The following is a 22,166-nucleotide window of genomic DNA, read 5'->3' as shown; positions in this document are numbered from 1 at the left end:
GCCTTATATTTTCCCCCCGGCACCGCTGCGAGACAACTCTCTTATTTGAGCCATGTATCGCTGTTTAAGCGCCTTCCATTTACTCCGCAGGACGTCCCATGGCTTGTTGTAATGGACATTCTAAAACGCTTAACGTGAAAAAGCTTAACGTGGTTTAATATCTAAACAACGATCAATCATCACCAGATGTATCATGGTCATATCTTGTCATGAACACTTAAGCCTGACAAAAAAACTAAATCAAAATCCAATGATTATAGAAGTTATCTCACGTTAATGTGTCAGATAACGTCCATAATATTTGGACATTGGGTTAGATTTGACCGTTTTAAGTGGTTATGATGAGCAATATAAAAATAAATTGGTGATGATTGATCGTTGTTTAGGTACATTAAACCACGTTAAGCTTTTTCACATTAGGACTTATAAAGCCAATGAGAACCGTGGAGAGTTAACCCCCAGCCGCTCCGCTGCCTTGAAGCAGAAACGCTTTATGTCAGATAACGTCCATAATAATTGGACATTGGGTTAGATTATTTGACAGTATTCCGTGGTTATGATGGATAATATCAGAGAGAAATTTGGTGATGATTGATCATTGTTTAGGTACATTAAACCATGTTAAAGGGGTGATAGAATGATTATATAGTGCAGGGCTTGACATTAACTTTTTGAGGCACTTGTCCTTCGGACAAGTACATTTACATTTCACTTGTCCATGCACAAAAGTCACTTGTCCGGGTAAAGATTTATCATTTTATAAATTTTTTTGTGTTTTGCTAATGCAGAATTTGAACAAACCGTTGAAAGCATCCAAACTCTATCAACATTAATAAAATTCAGTTTAAACAGTAGAAACAAACGTGTCCCAAGAATAGATTTCCCCTTCAACAAGAAAAAAGGATCTCCAGACTCATAATACAAAGTTATACTTTGCACGCTGGTGTGCAGAAGTTACTATATTGAGATTCTAAGTGAATATTTTAAAGTTTCTCATTACTTTCAGATTCCTAGTCAATATTCTAAGTTACTATGTCAATATATTGAGATATTTTGAGATATTGAGTCAATATATTGAGATTGTAAGTCAATATTTGAAATGTTCTCATTGTTTTGAGATTCTTAGTCAATATTATGAGTTACTAAGTCAATATATTGAGATACTGAACCAATATGTTGAGTTACTAAGTCAATATATTACAATACTAAGCCAATATATTGAGATTAAGTCAATATTTTATAGTTTCTCATTACTTTGATATTCTTTGTTTATATTCTGAGATACTGAATCAATATATTGAGATACTAATTCAATATTGAATATATTGAATATTGACTTGAACTTATACTATATCTAAAATAATTTTGTAGACAAAACGTGTTTTTTTTTTTTCTTTCTACAATTTCACTTGCTACCCGGTTAGTAGTTACCAAGGGATCCTTTAAAAGGTGTAGCTATTTTACAGTTGATTATTACCTGATATTTAATCCTGCAAGTCGCAGAGCTGAGGTTTTACAATAACTGACGGACAAACGAGTAGCGGAGCAGCGAGTAGCGGAGCAGCGAGGCAGAGAGCCAGCCGTCAAGAGTCAAATTAACTTCATGCTTCATCCGCACAAAGCAAACTTCTATCGCCACGAGTGACAGCTTTATTCGGCTCGTTTTCTGTGAACGATGTGGGGACGGCGTAACGTTAAAGCGGAGTTAGCATGCTAACGTTAGTTAACTAACACAGGCTGCCTGGATTGCTGGTTTCGCCGTGCTTTCATGCTGTATCGCTTACAGAGAATGAGCTAACAGTGGGCTGGGTCTAACGTCAGCGGTCCGCTCACCCGCTGCTGCTGGGTCTAACGTTAGTTAATGTATTTGTTTCAAATTGGTAAAGTCAAATCTGTAACATAAACGGAATGAGTGGCACATAACGTATAATGCTTCATCCATACAAAGCACATCACCACGAGTGACATCTGTTTTCAGCTTGTTTTCTGTGAGGGAGTTAGCAAGCTCATGTTAGCCAACTAACACCGGCTAGCTCGCCGTGCTTTCATGGTGCTTCGCTTACAGAGAATGAGCTGAACAGCGAGCTGGGTCTAACGTTAGCGGCCCGCCGACCCGCTGCCCGGGATTGTGGGGTAAAATATGTATTTGTTTCAATTCTGTAACATAGACAAAATGAGTGGCACATAACATTAAGTAACATGGTATTTTGTTTGAGTTTTAACTTGTCCAGTGGGGCAAGTAAATTTCTCTTCCACTTGTCCTACAAAAAATCCACTTGTCCCGGACAAGCGGACAAGCCTTAATGTCGAGCCCTGTAGTGTATTTTACACTGTTCCTTGAGGTCTCCTAATGGGGTATGTAACACTGGTTGGGCTGAAAATTGCCCAAATGCTATTTTATTAGGCCCTTAACTGCTCTATTTGGAACAAGAGCTTTTCTTCCAAATATGGTATGCTCATGAATATTCAGAATGAGCTACGTGCTGATTGGTTTGAGCTAACTACATAGAAACACATGGGAGACTTGACAGCAGGTCTCATATTTCAGACACTGCAAAGTTATACATTGTTTATCGGGCTATTTCGTTATTAAATTCACTTCTGAGACTTTTTTTAGCGAGAAATCAACTATATAAAGCTCAAATATGGGCCGTTTTACAAAAATTGATGGCCAGTTGCAAATTTGGTAAGACTGTGTGTCGGAGTTCAGCGGCCGGTGCTGCCTGTGTTGCTGCCTGTGTTGCTGCCTCGCCGCCTGGCCTGCCTTCCTTCACAGACCCCGGCCTGCTATGAGGTACTTGGAGCTCCGTCACGGCAGCCCACAGCACTCCATATCCGCGCAAAGTCACTGTTTTTTTTGCGCTAATGGACAACCAAATGCCCCTGCCCTGACAGAGCTCCAGGGCCTGCAACCTTATATACTGTCTATGCCTGCAACTCCCCTCTTCCTGCTAGCTAAATGGCCCGTGTATGTGAGTGAGAACGCGGTCAGCGAGCTTGTTACACCAGCAATCTCTTACCACAGTTCCAGTTAATCTTTTAAGGTGTGTAATTATAATGTGTTGAGTTATTTAAACAAATGATTGAGGAAATAAACGCTGCATGTCCGCGAGTCCCATTGATAGAGCCTGCGGCTGGATGTAACCCATTTGTAGCTACAAATCACGGATAGTTAGCTTCATTTTCGGCATAATTCTGAGTACATTCAGTTTGAATTTCGTCATGCCCCGTATACACCATCTAGCTAAATGTGTTATAAAGCTAACAACGGTGTCCGATTTCAAATTAATGAATATTTGTGAAGAGTAGGGCTTTCGTTAGCTGCAACTGTCCCTTCAATCCTAGCTACCTGTGTAGCTACAAATCACAGAAAGTTAGCTTCATTTTTGGCGTAATTCCGAGTATATTTACAGTTTGAATTTCGTCACGCCACGTATACAACATCTAGCTAAATGTCTTATAAAGCTAACAACGGTGTCCGATTTCAAGTTAATGAATATTTCTGAATTTCAGAGGAATTCTAAGAGGAGGCTAGCTAGCTCTCATTGATAGAGCTCTATCAATGAGACTTGCGGACAAGCTGCGTTTATTTCCCCAATATTTAAATAACTCAACACATTATAATTACACACATTAAAAGATTAACTGAAACCTGTGGTAAGAGATTTCTGGTGTAACAAGCTCGCTGACCGTGCTGTCACTCACATACACCGGGCATTTAGCTAGCAGGAAGAGGGGACCTGCAGGCCCTGGAGCTCTGTCAGGGCAGGGGCATTTGGTTGTCTATTACCCCAAGAGACGGTGACTTTGCGCGGGTATGGAGTGCTGTGGGCTGCCAGTCGTGACGGAGCTCCAAGTACCTCATAGCAGGCCGGAGTCTGTGAAGGAAGGCAGGCCGGGCGGCGAGGCAGCGACACAGGCAGCACCGGCGCTGAACTCTGACACACAGTCGGACAAAATTTGCAATTAGCCATCCATTTTCGTAAAGTGGCCCATATTTGAGCTTTACATAGTTGATTTCTCGCATAAAAAAGTTTCAGAAGTGAATTTTGTAATGGAATAGCAGAGATCTGCGTGACCTAGCTAGATTCAGAACACTACCTGAAGAGCGTGACCGTTCTCTTAATACACCCATGGGCTGACAAAGGTTCCGGTTTTTGGGAGGTTGACGTCAACTTCCAGCTTTGTTGAGATTCGCCCGTTTTCAGCGGCAGTTTCAGGATATGAGATTTTCATAGTAAAGGGGTGTCAATGGGATTTTGAGCTTCTATGTATGTCCTATTTACCCACCGAAGTGTCGTTATTCAACTGACAGGGTGAAATCAGTTATGGACGAGCAGGCTTTTGCAAATGACGATGAAAAAGTGAAAGCACTGACTGGACTCCCCACGTTTGCCAAGCTGCAAGTAGTTTTATGTAGTGTTCTTTTACGTCTTCCAACACACGCAATCCTCTCTCCTTTCCAAGAACTTCTTTTAACTCTTATGAGGATGAAAATGAACCTGTCCCTAGCTCTACTTAGTGTTCTCTTCTAAATCTTGATAGCGACAGCAAGCAGAACTTTCAGAACTACCCTTGACATGCTACATGCAAAGCTTGTTCCATCATTTTTATTTTGGCCACAGAGAGAAGAGCTTCTGCTGTCAATGCCCATGATATTTAGACAAACTTACCCTAGATGTGCCTGCATAATTGACTGTTTCGAAATTTTTATAAAAAAACCCAAAGACTTCAAAGCAAGAGCACAAACATATTCGAAACATCATCACACCATGAAATACCTAATAGGCATATCCCCACAATGAACAGTCATATTCATATCTAAGGGATGGGGAGGCAGAACATCAGACAAACGTCTCACAGAAAATTCTGGGTTTCTGGAATTCATCAGTGCAGGTGATGTAATACTGGCTGATCAAGGGTTTAACGTGGCAGAGTCTATTAGCTTGTTATAATGCTGAGCTGAAGATCCCAGCTTTCACTAAAGGAAGGAAACAATTGAGCCCAGTAGAGCTGGAGTCCACACGTGGACTTGCCTCAGTAAGAATCCTTGTAGAGAGAGTTATCGGTGAAACAAGAAACCAATACACTATACTACAAAGTACTATTGGTATACAGATGTGTGAAGCTGAACACCCCAAAGGTTTTACAGTTTCAGACAAAGTAGTCCATGTGTGTTGTGCCCTTACAAATGTGGCACCCCTCCTTCTGGTTAAACACTACTGAATACAGTACAACATTAATACAATGTAAATATACAATGATTTATTTACACAAACACACACACAAACTACAGACACAAAGAAACGTACGTATACACATTATGTACATAAATGTATTACATTTTCACTTTGATTAACTATGTTCATTGTATTTATTTATTGAATAAATCTGTATTTGTCTGTCTAACAGTACAATTCAAAATGTACCACTTTTCATTTGTTTCCTTTGTGCACGCTTGCCTTTTGCCAATTCCAGTTTGCAGACACTGCACTTCCAATTCAAAACACTAAAATCATTAGTCTGCAAACAACTTCTGTGCATGTACATGTCTTTTACAGATTCCCGATGTACACTCTATTTTGTCATCAGTATCCAGAATAGGCATACCACAGTAACAGCCTTCAGACAATTTGGTGGCATAATGTGATCTTGCTTGAACAGGTGCTGTACATTTTATTGCCAATAGCTCAGGAATGACACATGTTCAGCTAAAAGTGAACCTTTCCATGCATAGTTTCAAAGAATAATTCTCTCAATGTGAACTTCTCCTTTGCCATCTATCCCTGGTCCCTAAACAACAAAGTCACAGTAGCTTGCCTCTGCTAAGTGAATTTGTGTCTGCACTTGGTAAAAGTACTCGTGGTCCCTCTTTAGTGAAAATGTACCCTCTACCTCGTGGAGACAAAATGTGCCATCCTGTTTAATTTTGTCAACTAAACTGCTGTTCTCAAGACTACTTGGTGCCTTCACTTCTAACACACCCATCCTATGGCAGTCACACATTAACATGCCATCTGGGGATGCCCCTAACCATGGGTATTTAGGATTGATGACCAGCCTTGCCCTCCTGACATTGAGGTTGGTGTGGTGTTCCTTCATGATCTTGGAGTAGTCCTTCCCTCATGTTCTATGCCCCATCTGAAACAAACAATATTTAAGTATAAAAAATAATGGTTTTTGATAACCTCTATAATGTGCATATCATGGTAAAGAAAATGGAAAGCCCTCAATTACTTTTTGTGGAAGGTACAGTGGCCAAATCGAACCAGTCCCTCCTTTTCAACAGCAACCCAAGCTGTCAGAACAAGCTGGAACAAACGCTGTGTCAGGTGGGCAAACTCATATGATGCGTAATTTATCCCGTGGATGATTTGTACGCTATTAAGTGAACAAGGTGTACCCGGTCCACCAAACACTGGGCCGTCTTTATCTCCAGCTCTACTGGGCTCTACTAGGCTCAATTGTTTCCTTCCTTTAGTGAAAGCTGGGATCTTCAGCTCAGCATTATAACAAGCTAATAGACTCTGCCACGTTAAACCCTATTACATCACCTTCACTGATGAATTCCAGAAACCCAGAATTTTCTGTGAGACGTTTGTCTGATGTTCTGCCTCCCCATCCCTTAGATATCTATTGACTGTCTTAATTCTGCACATATTTCTGTTACTGTAGTCCTATTTACTATTTCATTATTTCATCCATGCGTGGTGCAGCGGATCAGTGCGCACTGTCACCTGCCGTGGAGACACTGGCCTCACTAACCGTATCTCCCTCGCGCTGGACTAAGTTTCACTTAGCATACTAACACTTAGAAAATAAATAAATTCCATTACGTCAGTGAGTTCAAACTGCTTATTGTGCGTAATTTGGACTGACAATGAGATGCATGTTGTTCTGTAACTGGTGTGGTGCTGCCACTATTCTATTGATTTCCACTTCAACATTAGACATTTTTTTGACTGAAAGAGACGTTACATTTAGCATATATCGTCATAAGCTAACCATCGCAAAGTGTTGTGCTAATGCTGGGAACAGACACATTGTATCTTCATAGTTGTATCCATATGATGTGACAGACTTAGGTTAATATTTCACCAGGTCCGAGGGCTAGAGGGATGTGTTAAATAGACCCCATAAAGTTATCCCACAACTGATTTTAATACTGTACTGTATGGACGGTAGCTACAGCTTTGAATTCATAAGATTTAACAATACAGTGTTAGGGACAGATCAGATGGCCAGAGACTTGTGACTTGACTTGAACTTGCCCCTCAAATACTTGAGACTTGACTTGGACTCAAGCTCAAAGACTTGAGACTTGAGCTCAAAGACTTGAGACTTGAGCTCAAAGACTTGAGACTCGACTTGGACTTCCAAAAAATTACTTGTGAACATCTCTGGCTGTAGGAATGATGTAACTAACATAGAAAAAAAGGTTTTAGTTAGATACAGTCTATATTAAATAATTCACAAGCACAGTACCACTGATATTTTTAAAGCTACACATTTCTTTCCTTTTTTAAATTAGGCTACCATATATGTTTATATGTGGTGTCACATGGGTAGACTTGCCAGATATGTAGGGTGACCAATTTGCGCGTGACTGTAGTGCTTGTGCACGCACACGCTTTTTTACGTGAACGTGTGCCAGCCCAGGTCAGACATAGACACAGACAGATGACCACATTTTTTTTCAATTAATTCATGCATGAATTCATGATAATTCATGTACCCTTATCGTTAAGTGTTACCAGTGTGGTTATTCTAACCAACAACACACACACACACACACACACACACACACACACACACACAAATGTAATCTCATTTGATAGAGCAGATAGTTTCCCTATTGGAAACATTATATCCATATATTTGTTAGAGGAGTGAATATGTTCAAGAATCAATTTGTTGGCTGAAAGCCTACTGTGAAATTGCGCACAGGTGTCACCAAAATTGGCCCGAATGAAGAGTAGCGCTTTTAAGGTGGGAATGGTCATACGGTTCCTCTCGTCAGTCCACAAACATACACAAGACATCACAACTTTTATCGCAATTTTTTACAAAAGCTCCCGCAAAATCAGGCATTTTGGGCTGCAACAATCTAAAAAAAGGCCGCGAAATCCTGGAGGGACTGGTAAAACGAGACAGATAAGAACAATTTTTACTAATATACATTGTAATACTGGCTGCACAGATTATACAGACGCAGACCGCTACGATTGACTGACACACACACACACAAACACACACACACACACACAATGTCAAAATCATACGCTGGACGCTTTATTAGTCTTTCTACATGGGTTCAGTTTATGATTGGGCTATAATAAGACCACGTCGGCTATGTAATCACTGACAACCGGGACAATTTCATAGTGGTTGATGTAAACTGGGACATTTTAGCGTCCCGACAGGCTTTTGTCGGGACTCGGGACATGCAACTCAAAATCAGGACTGTCCCGGTCACACCGGGACGTCTGGTTACCCTACAGATATGAGACATAGCCTAGTGTTGGCAGAAGGTTTAAAATAAAAAATACTTATCAAGCTGTCATTCGCCGGCAGGCAGGGTGTACATATTCAGATGAAGACTTCATCACACGATGGAACAGATTAGCAAACATTAGCGGTTAGCTAGCTAACTAGTAACACTCACCTTTGCTTTGATTATGAAGATATTCCTGTTTTTCACCTCCCATATGACAGCATTGTTAATCCATCCACTCTTGAAAAAAAAATTTTTTGTGCGGTGTAAGGTGACGGATTCTCTATAAGATAGATGTAAATATCTCCAAACTCCAAGTCTGGTAGAGACTTTACCAGCTTCACAGCAATGAAAACAGCGGGTGCTGTTTATGGATCACAAGTTCTGAGTATGTTAATCTTTTCATGATATCTAATTTTAACATTTGGTGAAATATGGTCTAAATAGTTGATTGATTGTAGTATTGGAAATCTGCAAGGCTGCAATTCCCCTGGCTGGTCACTGTTCGTCGCCATTCTCTCTGCGTTTCTTGCCCGCCAGGTATCCATGGTAATCACGTGATTGCAAAGTATGAGTACAGAGCGATGGGTTCTATTACTGATATAAAGATTTTTAACCAAGTTTTAATTGGAATGTATGTTTTGATATTTCTTTTAATTGCATAAAATGCTCTTCTTGATTTGTCTCTCAGCTCATTCACACCCATTTGAAAACTACCTGATGAACTAATATTGAGACCTAAATATGTGTAGTTTTTCACATGTTCACATAATCACAAAATCAGTATTTTGGTTTTGTTTAGGTTGGCAGTCAGAGCCCAGGTCTGACAGAAACTGTGCAGGAGATCCAGGTCTTGTTGTATGCCTTCTTTTGTAGGACTAGATCATCAGCATATAACAAACATTTGATGTCAGTATCTCCCAGAGTGATAGCAGGGGATGTAGAAAGTTCCAGATTTTTAGGCAATTAATTTATATAAATGTTAAACAGAATCGGGGACAGGCAGCATCCTTGTTTCACTCCACGTTCTTGAGGAAAGAAATGTGTTTGTTGGTGGACAATTTTAACTGAACATTTGTTGTTTGTATACATATCATATGATATCATATGTTTTTCCTCCAATACCCATTTCAATCAATTTATAGAAAAGACCATCATGCCAAATTGAATCGAATGCTTCTTTAAAGTCTACAAAACATGAGAAGATTTTGCCTTTGTTCTGGTTTAATTGTTTGTCAACAAGGGTGTGGAGAGTAAAGATGTCGTCTGATGTTCGATATTTTGGGAGAAATCCAAGTTGACTTTTGCTCAGGATATTGTGTTCACTAATGAATTGTAATATTCTGCTATTAATAGTGCTGCAGAATGGTTTTGCCAGGTTACTGGTCAAACAGATTCCTCTGTAGTTATTTGGGTCAAACTTGTCTCCATTTTTGTGATTGGAGTTATCAGTCCTTGGTTCCAAATACCTGGGAAAATACCTAAATAAAGGATGATATTGAAAGCTTTTAGGATGACCAATTTAAATTTATTATCTGTGTATTTGATCATTTAATTTAAAATGGAATCAGCACTACAGGCCTTTCGCAGTTTAAGCTTTTTCATTTTGTCTGTTAGTTCTTGTTCTGTAATCAGGGTGTCAATGGGGTTCTGGTAGTCTTTAGTTGCTGATTCAATGATTTTTAATGTCCTGTTTATTTCCTGTTGGCCTGGGTTATTTGTTATTTTGCTGTAAAGGTTAGTAAAATGAGTGGTCCAAATATCCCCATTTGGATTGCTAATTCATCCTTAGATGTTGTGTTTATGCCAATTTTCCCAGAATTAATTGGACTGTATTGATTCTTCGATTAGGTTTAGCTGATTTTTGTTATGCTGTTCCCTTTTTGTTCTTAACAAATGTTTGTATTGTTTTAGTGTTTCTCCATAAAAAAAAGGTGTACAGTTTGGTTATTTGTATCCTTGTGTTTCTGATTGGATACATTTCTTAGCTCTTTCCTTAGATTTTTACAATCATTATCAAACCATTTTTCACCACTAATATTTTGTGGTTTTCTTTTCCTCTTTAAATTTGTTAGTTTTGCTGCCTTGTCAAATATGACATTTATGTTGTTAATAGCTAAATTCTAACCTTCTTCACTGTAAGGAAAAGATATACAAAGAAATTCATCCAAGAGTGATTGGATTTGTGGACTGTCAATTGCTTTTCTGTAGAGATCAGTGCTACTCACAGTCCATTTGTAGGACTGGGTAGAGGTTTGTAGATTATTGGAATGTAGCTCTTTGTGTTTGAGATTTCCTCTACTCAGATAGATTGTTATTTTACTATGGTCAGACAGAGGAGTAAGGGGATTGACTGTGACTGCCTTGATATTAAAAAATGTCAAAGTCAGAGATAAATTATTCAACAGTGCTCCTGCCAAGGGAGAACTGTGGGTGTATCTACCGAAAGAGTCTCCCCTTACTCTGCCATAGTCCTAACGTCCTAACGTACGACAGAGCCATTTGTCTTAGTACGCTTGTCGTAGTTGTTTCTGGAAGGATACATGGGGTTTATTAGGCTCTTGTTCCCCAGTATGTGCAGGTTTCCATGGATGTCTATAGTGTTTAATTTATCTGCTGTTCAGGCATTCAGATCACCACAGATACAAATATTACCTTGGCTCTGAAATTGGTTTATCTCTCCATCAAGTATGGAGAAACTCTCCTCATTGTATGTGGGGCAGAGGAATATATCTTTGTCAGCTGAGATTATTTGTTTTTTAATCTTTATCCAGATATTAAATTCACCTCTTGGTTAATTCTTTTCACTCCTTTTAATTTGGTGGACAGGACAATAATTTCTCTGTAACCTATTGGACAACCGGAAGTACCTTTACACCATGTTTCCTGGAGGACAACAATGTCAGTATTATTGATCTCCTTCAGGAACTCTGCGTTTTTACTTTTTAATTCAAAAGTTGAGGACCGGGAGGGCTCTGAACATTCCAAAAATAGATAGAAAAAGACATCATACTATTAAAATACTTAATGTTTCTAAAAATGAGGCAAACTCCTGTTAACAATATATGTAAATGTTTTCTTTTCTTAGATAAAAAATAAAATAAAAAGCAAAATAAAGTGTGTTTTGTGTGTGGTGTGTGTATCCGCTGCCTACAGAAGATCCTCAGCTTGTCCTGGGAAGATTGAATCCCCCATACAGATACCCTCAGCAACACTGACTCAATCTGTATGGAAGCAGCCGTGGCCAAAAGACATCTGCGCTGGATAGGGCACAACATACGCATGCTTGAACACCGCCTGCCCCGTCAAGTCCTCTACAGTCAACTAATGGGCGCTAAGCGCTCCGCTGGAGGGCAAAAGCGGCGCTTTAAGGACTACACCAGGGACCTCCTAAAGCGAGCGAACATCCCTCTCACGCAGCTTGAATCTCTGGCACTCGACAGATCAGCCTGGCAGGTCACCTGTGCCACTGCAGTCTCTCAAATACACCAAACCAGCCAAGACCAACAATCCGAGAGGCACATCAAGAGACACCAGCGGGTGGCTGGTACCACCCTGGCATCTGGTTTCCCATGCTCCATCTGCGGACGAGTGTGTGGCTCAAGGATCGGACTCTATGCCCACGAGAAGTGGCACCAGCGGCAAGGTCACTGAAACCACCCCACTCCAACCCCCATCCCTGGAGCAAGCGTCATCATCGAACACGATGGACAGCTAAGATGTGTGTGTACTTATTGTGTTAAGGTGCCATCAGGTGTGAACAGATTAGGCTCAGCATGTGCTGGATGTCCTTCAGTTGGCTGGTGGGTCGTTGGTTAGCTGTTCCTCTCGCTGTCTTGGTGTAGCTCTGCCTTGTCAGTCAGTATCTCGGTATGGGGCTTTTGTCAGTTCTGGGGGGAGAAGAGGGGGCGGCCTGCCAGTGACGTGGCGTGGATGGTGATATAGCGGCTGGGGCGTTCAGGGTCAAGGGGTCCTCGCTGCTGAAGTAGTGGGATTTCTTGGTAGCCTCGGCGAAGTAAAGGGTGGAGGGGCTGGGTTGCGCTTCAGGGTGGCATCCTTCAGCGTCTTTGCAAAGATGGGGACAGCTTGCTTTTAGAGGTGGACGTTATACAGGCAGTCTAGGTCGAGGGTGGGGTGGTGATCCATTGGATGGTAGCAGGGTGGAAATCTTTTCGTTGTAGAAAGGGTGGACACAACAATGCGGGAGTTGGAGAAGTTCTGCCGGCTTTCTCGATCACTCTCGTCACTCGCTCTTGTTGGGTCTGCAGGTCATTAGTGCCAGTATGAATGATGATGTGGCCAAGTCTGTCCTCACTTAGCAGCTCCAGGGCTCTTGTAGATGTAGGGCACCACAACTTCTGTACAATGTGGTTTGGGACCAGTTTTTTTTTCATCAATTAATTTTCCATTTGAATCTATTAAGAGCACAATCTGTGGTCTGGAGGCACCGGCCCGAGCCTTTTGGGGGCCCTAAGCAGAATTTGATTTGGGGGCCCCCTCCCACCACGCGGAGTCACCTGTTATTGAGGTAGTGACTTCATGCAACTACTTGGGCTTCAGGGCCCCTTGACCTTTTGGTCAAGCTTTTTTTAGGTTAAGCTCATTCAGTAATCCATCCTTGCTCACATGCCAAACATGTTTTGGGGCTACCCTCTAGAGTTCTGGCCCCCTGGGCTTGGTAAACCCCTGTATTAATATAGTTGTGAATTACACCAAACCATTCACCTTTTAACCTTAGAGGGTACTAAAATCACAGATTTATTTTAAACTTTCATATTCAGAGTGAACCACTAAGTGTGGTTTACTGAAGTTGAATTGAAAAATAACAAAATACAACAGCATTTCTATTTGTTGTAAACAAGTATATCAGTTTAATGACTTGTTTTTCAACAGATCTGCAAATGTGCATTAAATGAGCAATCTTCAACTATAAAATAAAACCAAAATAGACAGACATTAATATAATCACAAATAAAAAGTAAAAAAAAAGATACTTAAATAATGAAAGTGCATCAGTATTCCACGCGCGTTCACATAAAAGAGGCGGTGTTTGCACAGCACGACCAATCGCAAACATCTACCAGAGCCGCATATTTTAAACAAGAAGAGCAAACTATAATTCTACATAAATATGAAGAACACAAACACGGTTTTACAGGCAAAATGCAGGAAGGAAAGCTGGCAAAAAAAGCCGACGCTGTTTTACGTAAATCACAACGCTTATCCTATCAATATGTGTATTATTGATATATTTCTATATAGACTTAAAAATGCCCAATGACATTTTTGATAAATTTTGAATTGTCATCCGTGCTTTTTTCTTAACATCTATAGGCTGAATGAAGGTATTTTTACCGTAAATTGGTGCATTAAAGTGTATCGGAATGCAGGAAATGAAGTTGTTGATGCTTAAAACTTCCCTGAGGGAGGACAGCAGCCCCCCCCACTATGATATGCCCCCCTCCTCCCCCAAAGGCAGATTCTGGCCAATATACAGTAGGCTACAGTACACCCACTATAATAGCCTACATTAGACTACACTGGTCACTTCCCCATCAGTCAGGCACAAGATCTGACCATAATTACACTTTTGCTTTCCATGAACTGTCATTGATTTAGCCTTTTATTTCAGTTGAAACCCCGGCAGTGGTCAGCTCTCTCTCCCTCTCTCTCCAGCAGTTGTAAGCTCTCTCTCTCTCTCTCTCTCTCTCTCTCTCTCTCTCTTTTCTCCAGCAGTGGTAAGCGATCGTGAGAGAAAATAAAAAAATATCAAAACATAATTCTAACTGATGTGCGTATTGGCAAAACATGGCTGAAGAAGCCGACAAATATCCTATGTAATTCCCTATGTAATTTTTCTATGTCTTTACACACCAGAAACGTGTTTGACATGGCGCTGCTGCTGCTAGCCTTGTCTGTACACATGTATGTTTCCCATTGATAAAATGAAGTATACTTCATGTTAAACATAAATATATACTGATTTGATTACAGCAAAGATAATGTCGGCAGTATTGACAGCAAAATAGGCTACAGAATATTTTGTTCTGTATTGACAGGTGCAATATTAGAAAATCTATTTGTTTTTTAAATTACATTTATATCTGCATTTATATCAAAACATAGAGACTTTCAAACATCAACATGTCATTTATTAATATGTATTTGTGTCAAAATGACATATAAACACCTTTTCTTATTCTATTTTGCCTGGAAACGCTTCCAACACGCTTGCGTGTCGCGTGAAAAATAGGTGTCGGTTCTTTTTCTAGCATGCACGCAGACAGAGGACTCTGTCCATTCAACATGTAGCTACAGCAATGCTAGCTGGCATTCCTTACACCTAGAAGGTTACCTAAGTTCCCCTTTCGGCTGTTTTCTCCAACTTAAACCGATATCTATCGATATGTGAAATAAACCTAGATAAATGTATATTAATGGGAGACATTTCACTGTTGATGGCGGGGATTTAGCTCTGGTGATGGCTTATCATCATCATCATGACAGCTAGCTAGCTAGCTAGCTAACTAACTGCTATCATAGCTAAAGCTGCTACCTCAAGTGAGCACAAAACATACTGTAAATAATCACGCAAACATACCTTTATCTTGCTCTTATTTCTCCTCCTCTGTCCTTTTCTTCTTTCTCTTTTCGGCACCAGAGGGATCCAATTTTCTTGTCTTGAATTATTCATTCATTCATTATTTTTTGCATTCATTCAAGTCACTTGTTTAATTTATTTAATATGTAAAAAAAAAATACTTGATTGGGGCTGCTTGGCCACCAAGGGGCCCCAAGCAGCCGCTTAGTTCGCTTATGCCTCGGGCCGGCTTTGTCTTGAGGGAGTGGATTCGTGCTGTGTCTGTGGTGCAGGAGATAAGACAGGTTGGGCAGGGTGAAGTGAGGCAGGTTTAGACTGGGTTGGGTGGGGTGATGAGGGTGAAGTTTGGATTGGACATACTGTGGCTTTCTCAGGTGGCTGGGTGCAGTGGGTGAGGTGGAGGCCTAGCTGCTCCTGAAGCTTGTCAACTTCTCTCTCTCTCCTATGCGTTCTCTCTGTCAGCATGTTCAGCTCTGCCTTCTCTCTCTCTCTCTCTCTCTCTCTCTCTCTCTCTCTGAAGTTCTCTAACTTTTTCTGTCAGGCCCGCCAGTTCGTTCTTCAGATGGTCTCTTTCTTGTTGAGCACTTTTTAGCTCTATTTCCAAGTTGTTGTTCTGCTCTCTGAGCCTGATGGAGAGTAGCTTCTCTGGCGTGGTGTTCTCTGGTTGTTGTCTGTTCACCTATTCCCTCAGATGGACCAGCGCTATTTCCAGTTGTGTAAACTGTTCTTTAAGGAGGGTAATTGTGTTTTGTATCTGAGCTTGATCTAAACTGGGAGGGTCATTTTCTCTAGTACCCTTTATTTAGAGAGTGTGGCCAACTAGGGAATCGAATGTTCTGAGCATACCGTTCTGCGATTGGTTCCGAGGTGGTCACGTGTTTTATGGACTCCATGTTTGATACCAACATTCATCTGATTCCCATTGATATAGTGCAGGGAATAGTGGAAAATGTAATACATTATTTAAAAAATGCCATAAATCAATGAAAAAATGCCCAACTGTTGTGCGTTTGGCTGCAATGAAAGACAGGGAAGCAGCATAAGATTTCACAAGTCCCCCTGTGAAGCAAAAAGACAAAAAGTATGGGAGCTGTTGCATTATTGTGTGAGTTAAATGTCAATTTCTCTCTTTGATATGATAACAAATTACATAGGACAAATATAGTAATACCATCGTTAATGTGTACATTGCTTAAAAAAGTTCTTACACTGCTTCAGAAATAAATGAAGTTTGAAGTTAGCCTTATGCTAGCGTTAGCTTTTTCGCTAGCACTCCATGTACCTAAATGTGATCTCAAGAAGGTCTGGCTGCAGACCTCCAGTGTCAGGCTGCTTCCGTTGCAGGCTCCACTCTCAGGCTGCCTCCAGTGTCATTACTGGAAATAACAAACTTTTTGTGCGTGTCTTAAAGGAGTCCGGCTGTCAGTACCATAGACAGTACCCGATCTGTCCCACCTGCACAATCCGTTCTGCGCATGCGCAAAATGTTCACGCATGTGGTGTGGTACAAGGATTTACGACCCAATCTGTTCCCACACTAGCCTTCAGCTAACGTTAGTTTAGCTAATAGCTAATTCGGCGGACCGCTAGGTGATTATAGCGGTCTGCCGTTAGCCTCCACCGGGAAGCTAACGTTAGTTTAGCTAACGGTTAATTTGGCTAACCGCTAGCTGATTGTAGCGGTCTGCCGTTAGCCTCCACAGTTAAATAAACGTTAACATATTTAACAGCTGTTATGTCATTACGAATATCTGCAGTCCAAAAAGCAAAGCTGGCTGCACTGCTTTGCTGGCTGGACATTGTTTTTTGGGGATTTTTTTCCTGTGTGCCAGTTAGTGTCCAAAACCAGTTGTAAGTTCAAAGATTACCTCTAGTTTTTATGTATTGTGATATCACCATGTTTCTAGTTCTACACCCGTTGCTGCAGGTGTTGTTTTTGATATTTTGAATTTCTCTAAAGAAGATTGCAGTGCCAATTTGTCATTTTATTGTCATTATTTGTAAATAAACTATCTGTTGAAAACGTACAAACCGGTGTCTCAGGTTTACTCTGTGGCTTGGGGCATAACAGCTGAGATTACTTCAGTATGTATAACCCTCTGAGCAGACATTAACTTGTGTCAATAAATACATTTTCCATTAGGAAATGCATATTCCATTAAGCTCAACGTTTTTACATGGACTAATGTTGCTAAACTATAGGCTATGAATGGCGTTTATTTTGATACTTGATGTAGGCTAATGCGATAATAATGCTGGTAGACTTATAATGCAACTTATAAATTCATGTTTTTCGTGTTAGTGTTGATTAATTTTAAATTAATTAAGAATAAATCAACAACAAAGCGGCTTCTTCCAAAAGTGTGTATACATTATAAAGTTTCTTGCGAATAAGAGATCGTCAGATAACCTGATTGTCAGTCAAACGTTAACCACCGTTAGCGTAACTTATTTATTACAAACCATCCACATTCGGTATTATCATTCGGCAATTTGCAAACGTAACCCGTGGATTCAGGGGGCGTTTCTCAATACCAAGAATGCAAACTACGGACTTGTGTTCTTGGGGAGAATGTTCTTGTTGGTTGTTCTTGGAAGAATTAACTCGCAAGTTCACAAGCACAGAAAACGCTGTTAACAGTTTGAGACGATGCGTTCTTCCTGTTATTGCTCAACACCCCCAGCACAGAGGCTACCTGCAAGGCTCCAAAATACCAGCTAGAAATAAAAACTATTGCAATAATATTGAAAAATAAAGCTAATTGAGCTTTAATTTTATTGTTTATGGTTTAGCTCAAACACCCCTTACTTATTCAAAAGAGTGGAACGCGATCCCTACTATTATTAGCATATAAGTTTAAGTAAGTTTAAATTAAACAAATAAATAGGCATATGCACTGGTGTGTCCTATGTGTTCCTATTAGTGTAATGTTGAATTATCATTTCTATATTATTGTAGTGCACTGTATATGCCCAGGGAGATGGAAATTAGAAATTCAAATTATAAAGGTTGGTGTCTCCCCTTTAGTCTACATAACATGTTATAGCAGGTTACCACTTTATGTACAACTGTTCATTTATCATAAAGACTGAAACTCAACTTCTAATAAATCAGAAAACAAATACACCGAAAATAAACGCGTGTATCTCATAGACTAATAATATACAGTCTATCTGGTATAGGTATCTCTCCTGTGTGTATATGTGTGTGTGTGTGTCTGTGTGTGTGTGTGTGTGTGTGTGTGTGTGTGTGCGTGCGTGTGTGTGTGTGTGCTTGTTGAGTTTAACTCCGAAAAGACAGTTAACCACACTGATCCAAAACGGCGAAAATATAGCCTCTTATTTACGGAACCGGTCTAAAAGACCTCCGGGGTCCTACAGCGGGGTCTCCGAGAGTGACTGTCGGAGCGCCGAGCAAGCGGCCCCGGCAGGCGTAAGCTGGCGGCCGCGTCATTTTATGGAGCTCCGAAAACTCCGAAAACTTTGGAACAAATTGTCAATTTGGCAAAGATTTTCGCAAGACTACCTATATTCGAAATATAAACCGTTCATTTCTCGCCTAAAATGTTCTCAGATGTGAATTTAGTGATGAATAAGATGCCGAAAATTGTAAAAATTGTCCCGTTTTTGGGCTGTCTATGTACTGGAAATCCAACCATCACTGAATGCCGAAATGAATGTTGGGATACAGGTGCTGCGAAGTTCATACAAGTTACCAACCGATGTATCCTCGGTAAATGGGCGTGTCAAGAATACATCCGGGAATTTTAACTGTTCTTGGCAAAATGCGAACTTGTGTATTGGGACAGTACTTTGGCAACACGAGATGACGTTTCACAGGGACACAAGAACACAAGTCAATAGAAGAACACATATTGGGAAACGCCCAGGGTGTTCAGTCCTTTAAGAGACGCACAAAAAGTTTGTTATTTCCGGTCTTGACACTAGCGGCAGCCTGAGAGTGGAGCCTGCAACGGAAGCAGCCTGACACTGGAGGTCTGCAGCCAGACCCCTCTCTGTGATCTTGCCACAGTCATAGCTATGGCTTTTGGTCTCGACCGAGTCCAGTTGTCTTTATTGTCTTCATAATAATATTGGAGGGAAAGTGAAACACAGCTTGGACAGGGATGTTGTTCGGCTTTTCAGAAGTTTAGACAGCTACGCCGATGTTTGCTAACGTTAGCGCAACAGCGTTAGCTTAGCCCGCTAGGTAGCTAAATATTACAACTGCCTTCGGAGTTTCCTATATCTGAGTCAACGTTGTCAACATACGACCTGTGGCATTAGTGCTCCTTTTGTACCATAATTTTATTGAATGAAATATTAAACTTCGCTCCTCTGAGATGGGTGGGCTTTTGTTACGTTACACACAAAGCTAGCTATAGTTAGCCTGTATGCTAGCGGACGTTAGAAAGGTAAACAGTGTTTAAGAGACTTATTAGGTGACGTGGTCACTCACTACATGGGTATTTTTTAGAGACCCATTTACAATATAGAAGGTAAGTATACACTGGAATATTTCCGTAAGGGCTTTTTACATATTGACAAACGTTGATAATATGTACAGTACAGGCCAAAAGTTTGGACACACCTTCTCATTCAATGTGTTTCTTTATTTTCATGACTATTTACATTGTAGATTCTCACTGAAGGCATCAAAACTATGAATGAACACATATGGAATTATGTACTTAACAAAAAAGTGTGAAATAACTGAAAACATGTCTTATATTTTAGATTCCTCAAAGTAGCCACCCTTTGCTTTTTTTGATAACTCTGCAAACCCTTGGTGTTCTCTCAATGAGCTTCATGAGTAGTCACCTGAAATGGTTTTCACTTCACAGGTGGGCCTTGTCAGGGTTAAGTGGAATTTGTTCCCTTATTAATAAAAAAGCAAAGGGTGGCTACTTTGAGGAATCTAAAATATAAGACATGTTTTCAGTTATTTCACACTTTTTTGTTAAGTACATAATTCCATATGTGTTCATTCATAGTTTTGATGCCGTCAGTGAGAATCTACAATGTAAATAGTCATGAAAATAAAAAGGAAACGCATTGAATGAAAAGGTGTGTCCAAACTTTTGGCCTGTACTGTATATGCCTGTTTATGGTGAAAATAAGCAATTTATTTCAAGATAGTATATTCGCCCCATAGGGTTACACTGTAGAGTCATGTGACGTTGGTATGCAATATGGCGCCCATGATTTGAGTTGACCATACTCTCTAAATATAGGGCACAAATTTTCTCTTTCTGAAGCTTCAGATGTGGTGCTGCTTGAGGGAGCGGTGTCAGTTTGGCTTTCCTGGATGGTTTCGCTCAGGGTTGTCTTCTCTCTCTGTGCTTTTTCTTTTATAGTCTGAAAGTCTTTCTCACACTGTCTTAGGTCACCTTGTACCATAACTGTCCCATTTGTGTAGATGTTGACTGTGATGGCGACAGTGTCGGGATCTTTATCTTTATTTCTTTTTTGACTTTCCACCCATTGCAGCTCCCTTCTCTTTTGAATGACTTGTAGTTTGAGCAGATGGCTGAGTGCCACGCACTTGGCAGTTGGATGAAAAGGGTGATATGTCTCACATCATCATGTTTGTAGTGGACTGCAAATAAATCCTCTGGTCTTTCCATCATTACTTTTTGTTTGTATTGTTTTCTGCTGGTATCACTTCTGGCCTCTGGCGGCTAGAGAATGTTCTCAGCACTGACTGGCAGTTGGGGCATTCTGAGCTTAGCAACGGTTGCTATGTTCTGCTGCTGTTGGCTGACTTACTCTGCTTGCTAGCTAGCTAATATGCTAGCTCCTCGGTTAGAGTTTAACTTCAGCTCAAAATATTCAAAAAAGTAAATAAAAGAGTTTTAAAGTAAAAACATAAAATATTTTAAAATATCAGCACAGTGACGTATTCACTCACTTTGTAGAAAATGGGTCTTCTAGATTTGAGATGTTTTCTTGGTCATCCTGATGGTGGCAGTTGGTGTTTTTTTCAGTTGTGTTTCTTTTTCTTCCTCAAGGTATAGTTGAGTTTTCAGTGTAGATATTTTCAAAAACAAAAAAGTAACAAAAAAGGACCAAATCAGGAGCTCATTTTGATGCAGCTGCTCCTGTGGAACACTCTTTGACCTTCACTCCCATGACTTCTCTCTCTCTCTCTCTCTCTCACTCTCTCTCTCTCTCTCTCTCTCTCTCTCTCTATTTACCTCAACCTTTCTCTGTAGGTGATGCTGAACAGTCCCAAACTGATTGAGGAGGAGAAAGCCAAAATGGCCACGAAGGAGAAAGCTTTGCAAGAGAAAGAAGGAAAGAATAAAACTTCAAATAAAACTAACAACACAGTGAATGGGACTGGTGGAACACCCATACATGTCAACACTCTGCAGGTAAATGGACCAGCAGTGTGCATGAATATATTTCTGTCGCTTACATTATTTGTAGTAATCATCACATGCATCCTTCGGAGTAAATTACATGTATCTTATTATTTTTTAATATTATTTATTTTGAGTAAGAATGGCATTGAACTAGTGCCCTAGCAAGTACTAGAAAGCTGGAAGACAAGACCTGAACCTTATGACGACTCTTTACAGCTAACGCTATGAGTGAAAATACTCAGTCACTCTCTGTCTTTTACCAGGTGGTAGAAACTCGCTGTAAGAAAGTTTGCACCTCTAAGTCGGACCTTCGCTCCCATGACTTCAGCATCGTGGGATCTTTACCTCGAGACTTTGAACTTTCCAACTTTGACTGTTACGGTAAACCAGTTGAAGTGTCAGGGGCCCTCAAGTCCCAGACCAAAGCCAAAAAGAAACCAGCGCCACCCAAACCTGTCATACCTGCTGCTGCCAAACGCATCGACCTCTATGCAAGAGCCCTGTTCCCCTTCACCTTTCTCTTCTTCAATGTGGTCTACTGGTCTGTCTATCTGTGAGGGGTGGAAGAGGAGAGCAGGTGGAAATAAAGTGGTTTGCATCCTATAGTTTGTCACCATACTGATATTGAAACTACATTGAACTTACAAATGACATAGAAAATTCATATACTGAACTATATACTGTTAAAATCCAGATTTGCAAC

At 40.5% G+C, this 22,166-nt stretch overlaps 1 protein-coding gene across 1 annotated transcript in view; it reads left to right on the top strand.

Annotated features, from left to right (window-relative positions):
* Positions 1 to 22,166, top strand: part of LOC114571530 (glycine receptor subunit beta) — a 50,646-nt gene extending 28,480 nt beyond the window's left edge. The window contains exons 8-9 of the mRNA XM_028602510.1: positions 21,311 to 21,472; positions 21,727 to 22,166. Coding sequence (XP_028458311.1) covers positions 21,311 to 21,472; positions 21,727 to 22,020 — 456 coding nt within the window. The 3' untranslated portion in view covers positions 22,021 to 22,166. The remainder of the gene's footprint in view (positions 1 to 21,310; positions 21,473 to 21,726) is intronic.

The sequence above is a fragment of the Perca flavescens genome, chromosome 2 (assembly GCF_004354835.1).
Source record: "Perca flavescens isolate YP-PL-M2 chromosome 2, PFLA_1.0, whole genome shotgun sequence".
Taxonomy (NCBI): domain Eukaryota; kingdom Metazoa; phylum Chordata; class Actinopteri; order Perciformes; family Percidae; genus Perca; species Perca flavescens.
This window is presented reverse-complemented; position numbering and strand designations above follow the sequence as displayed.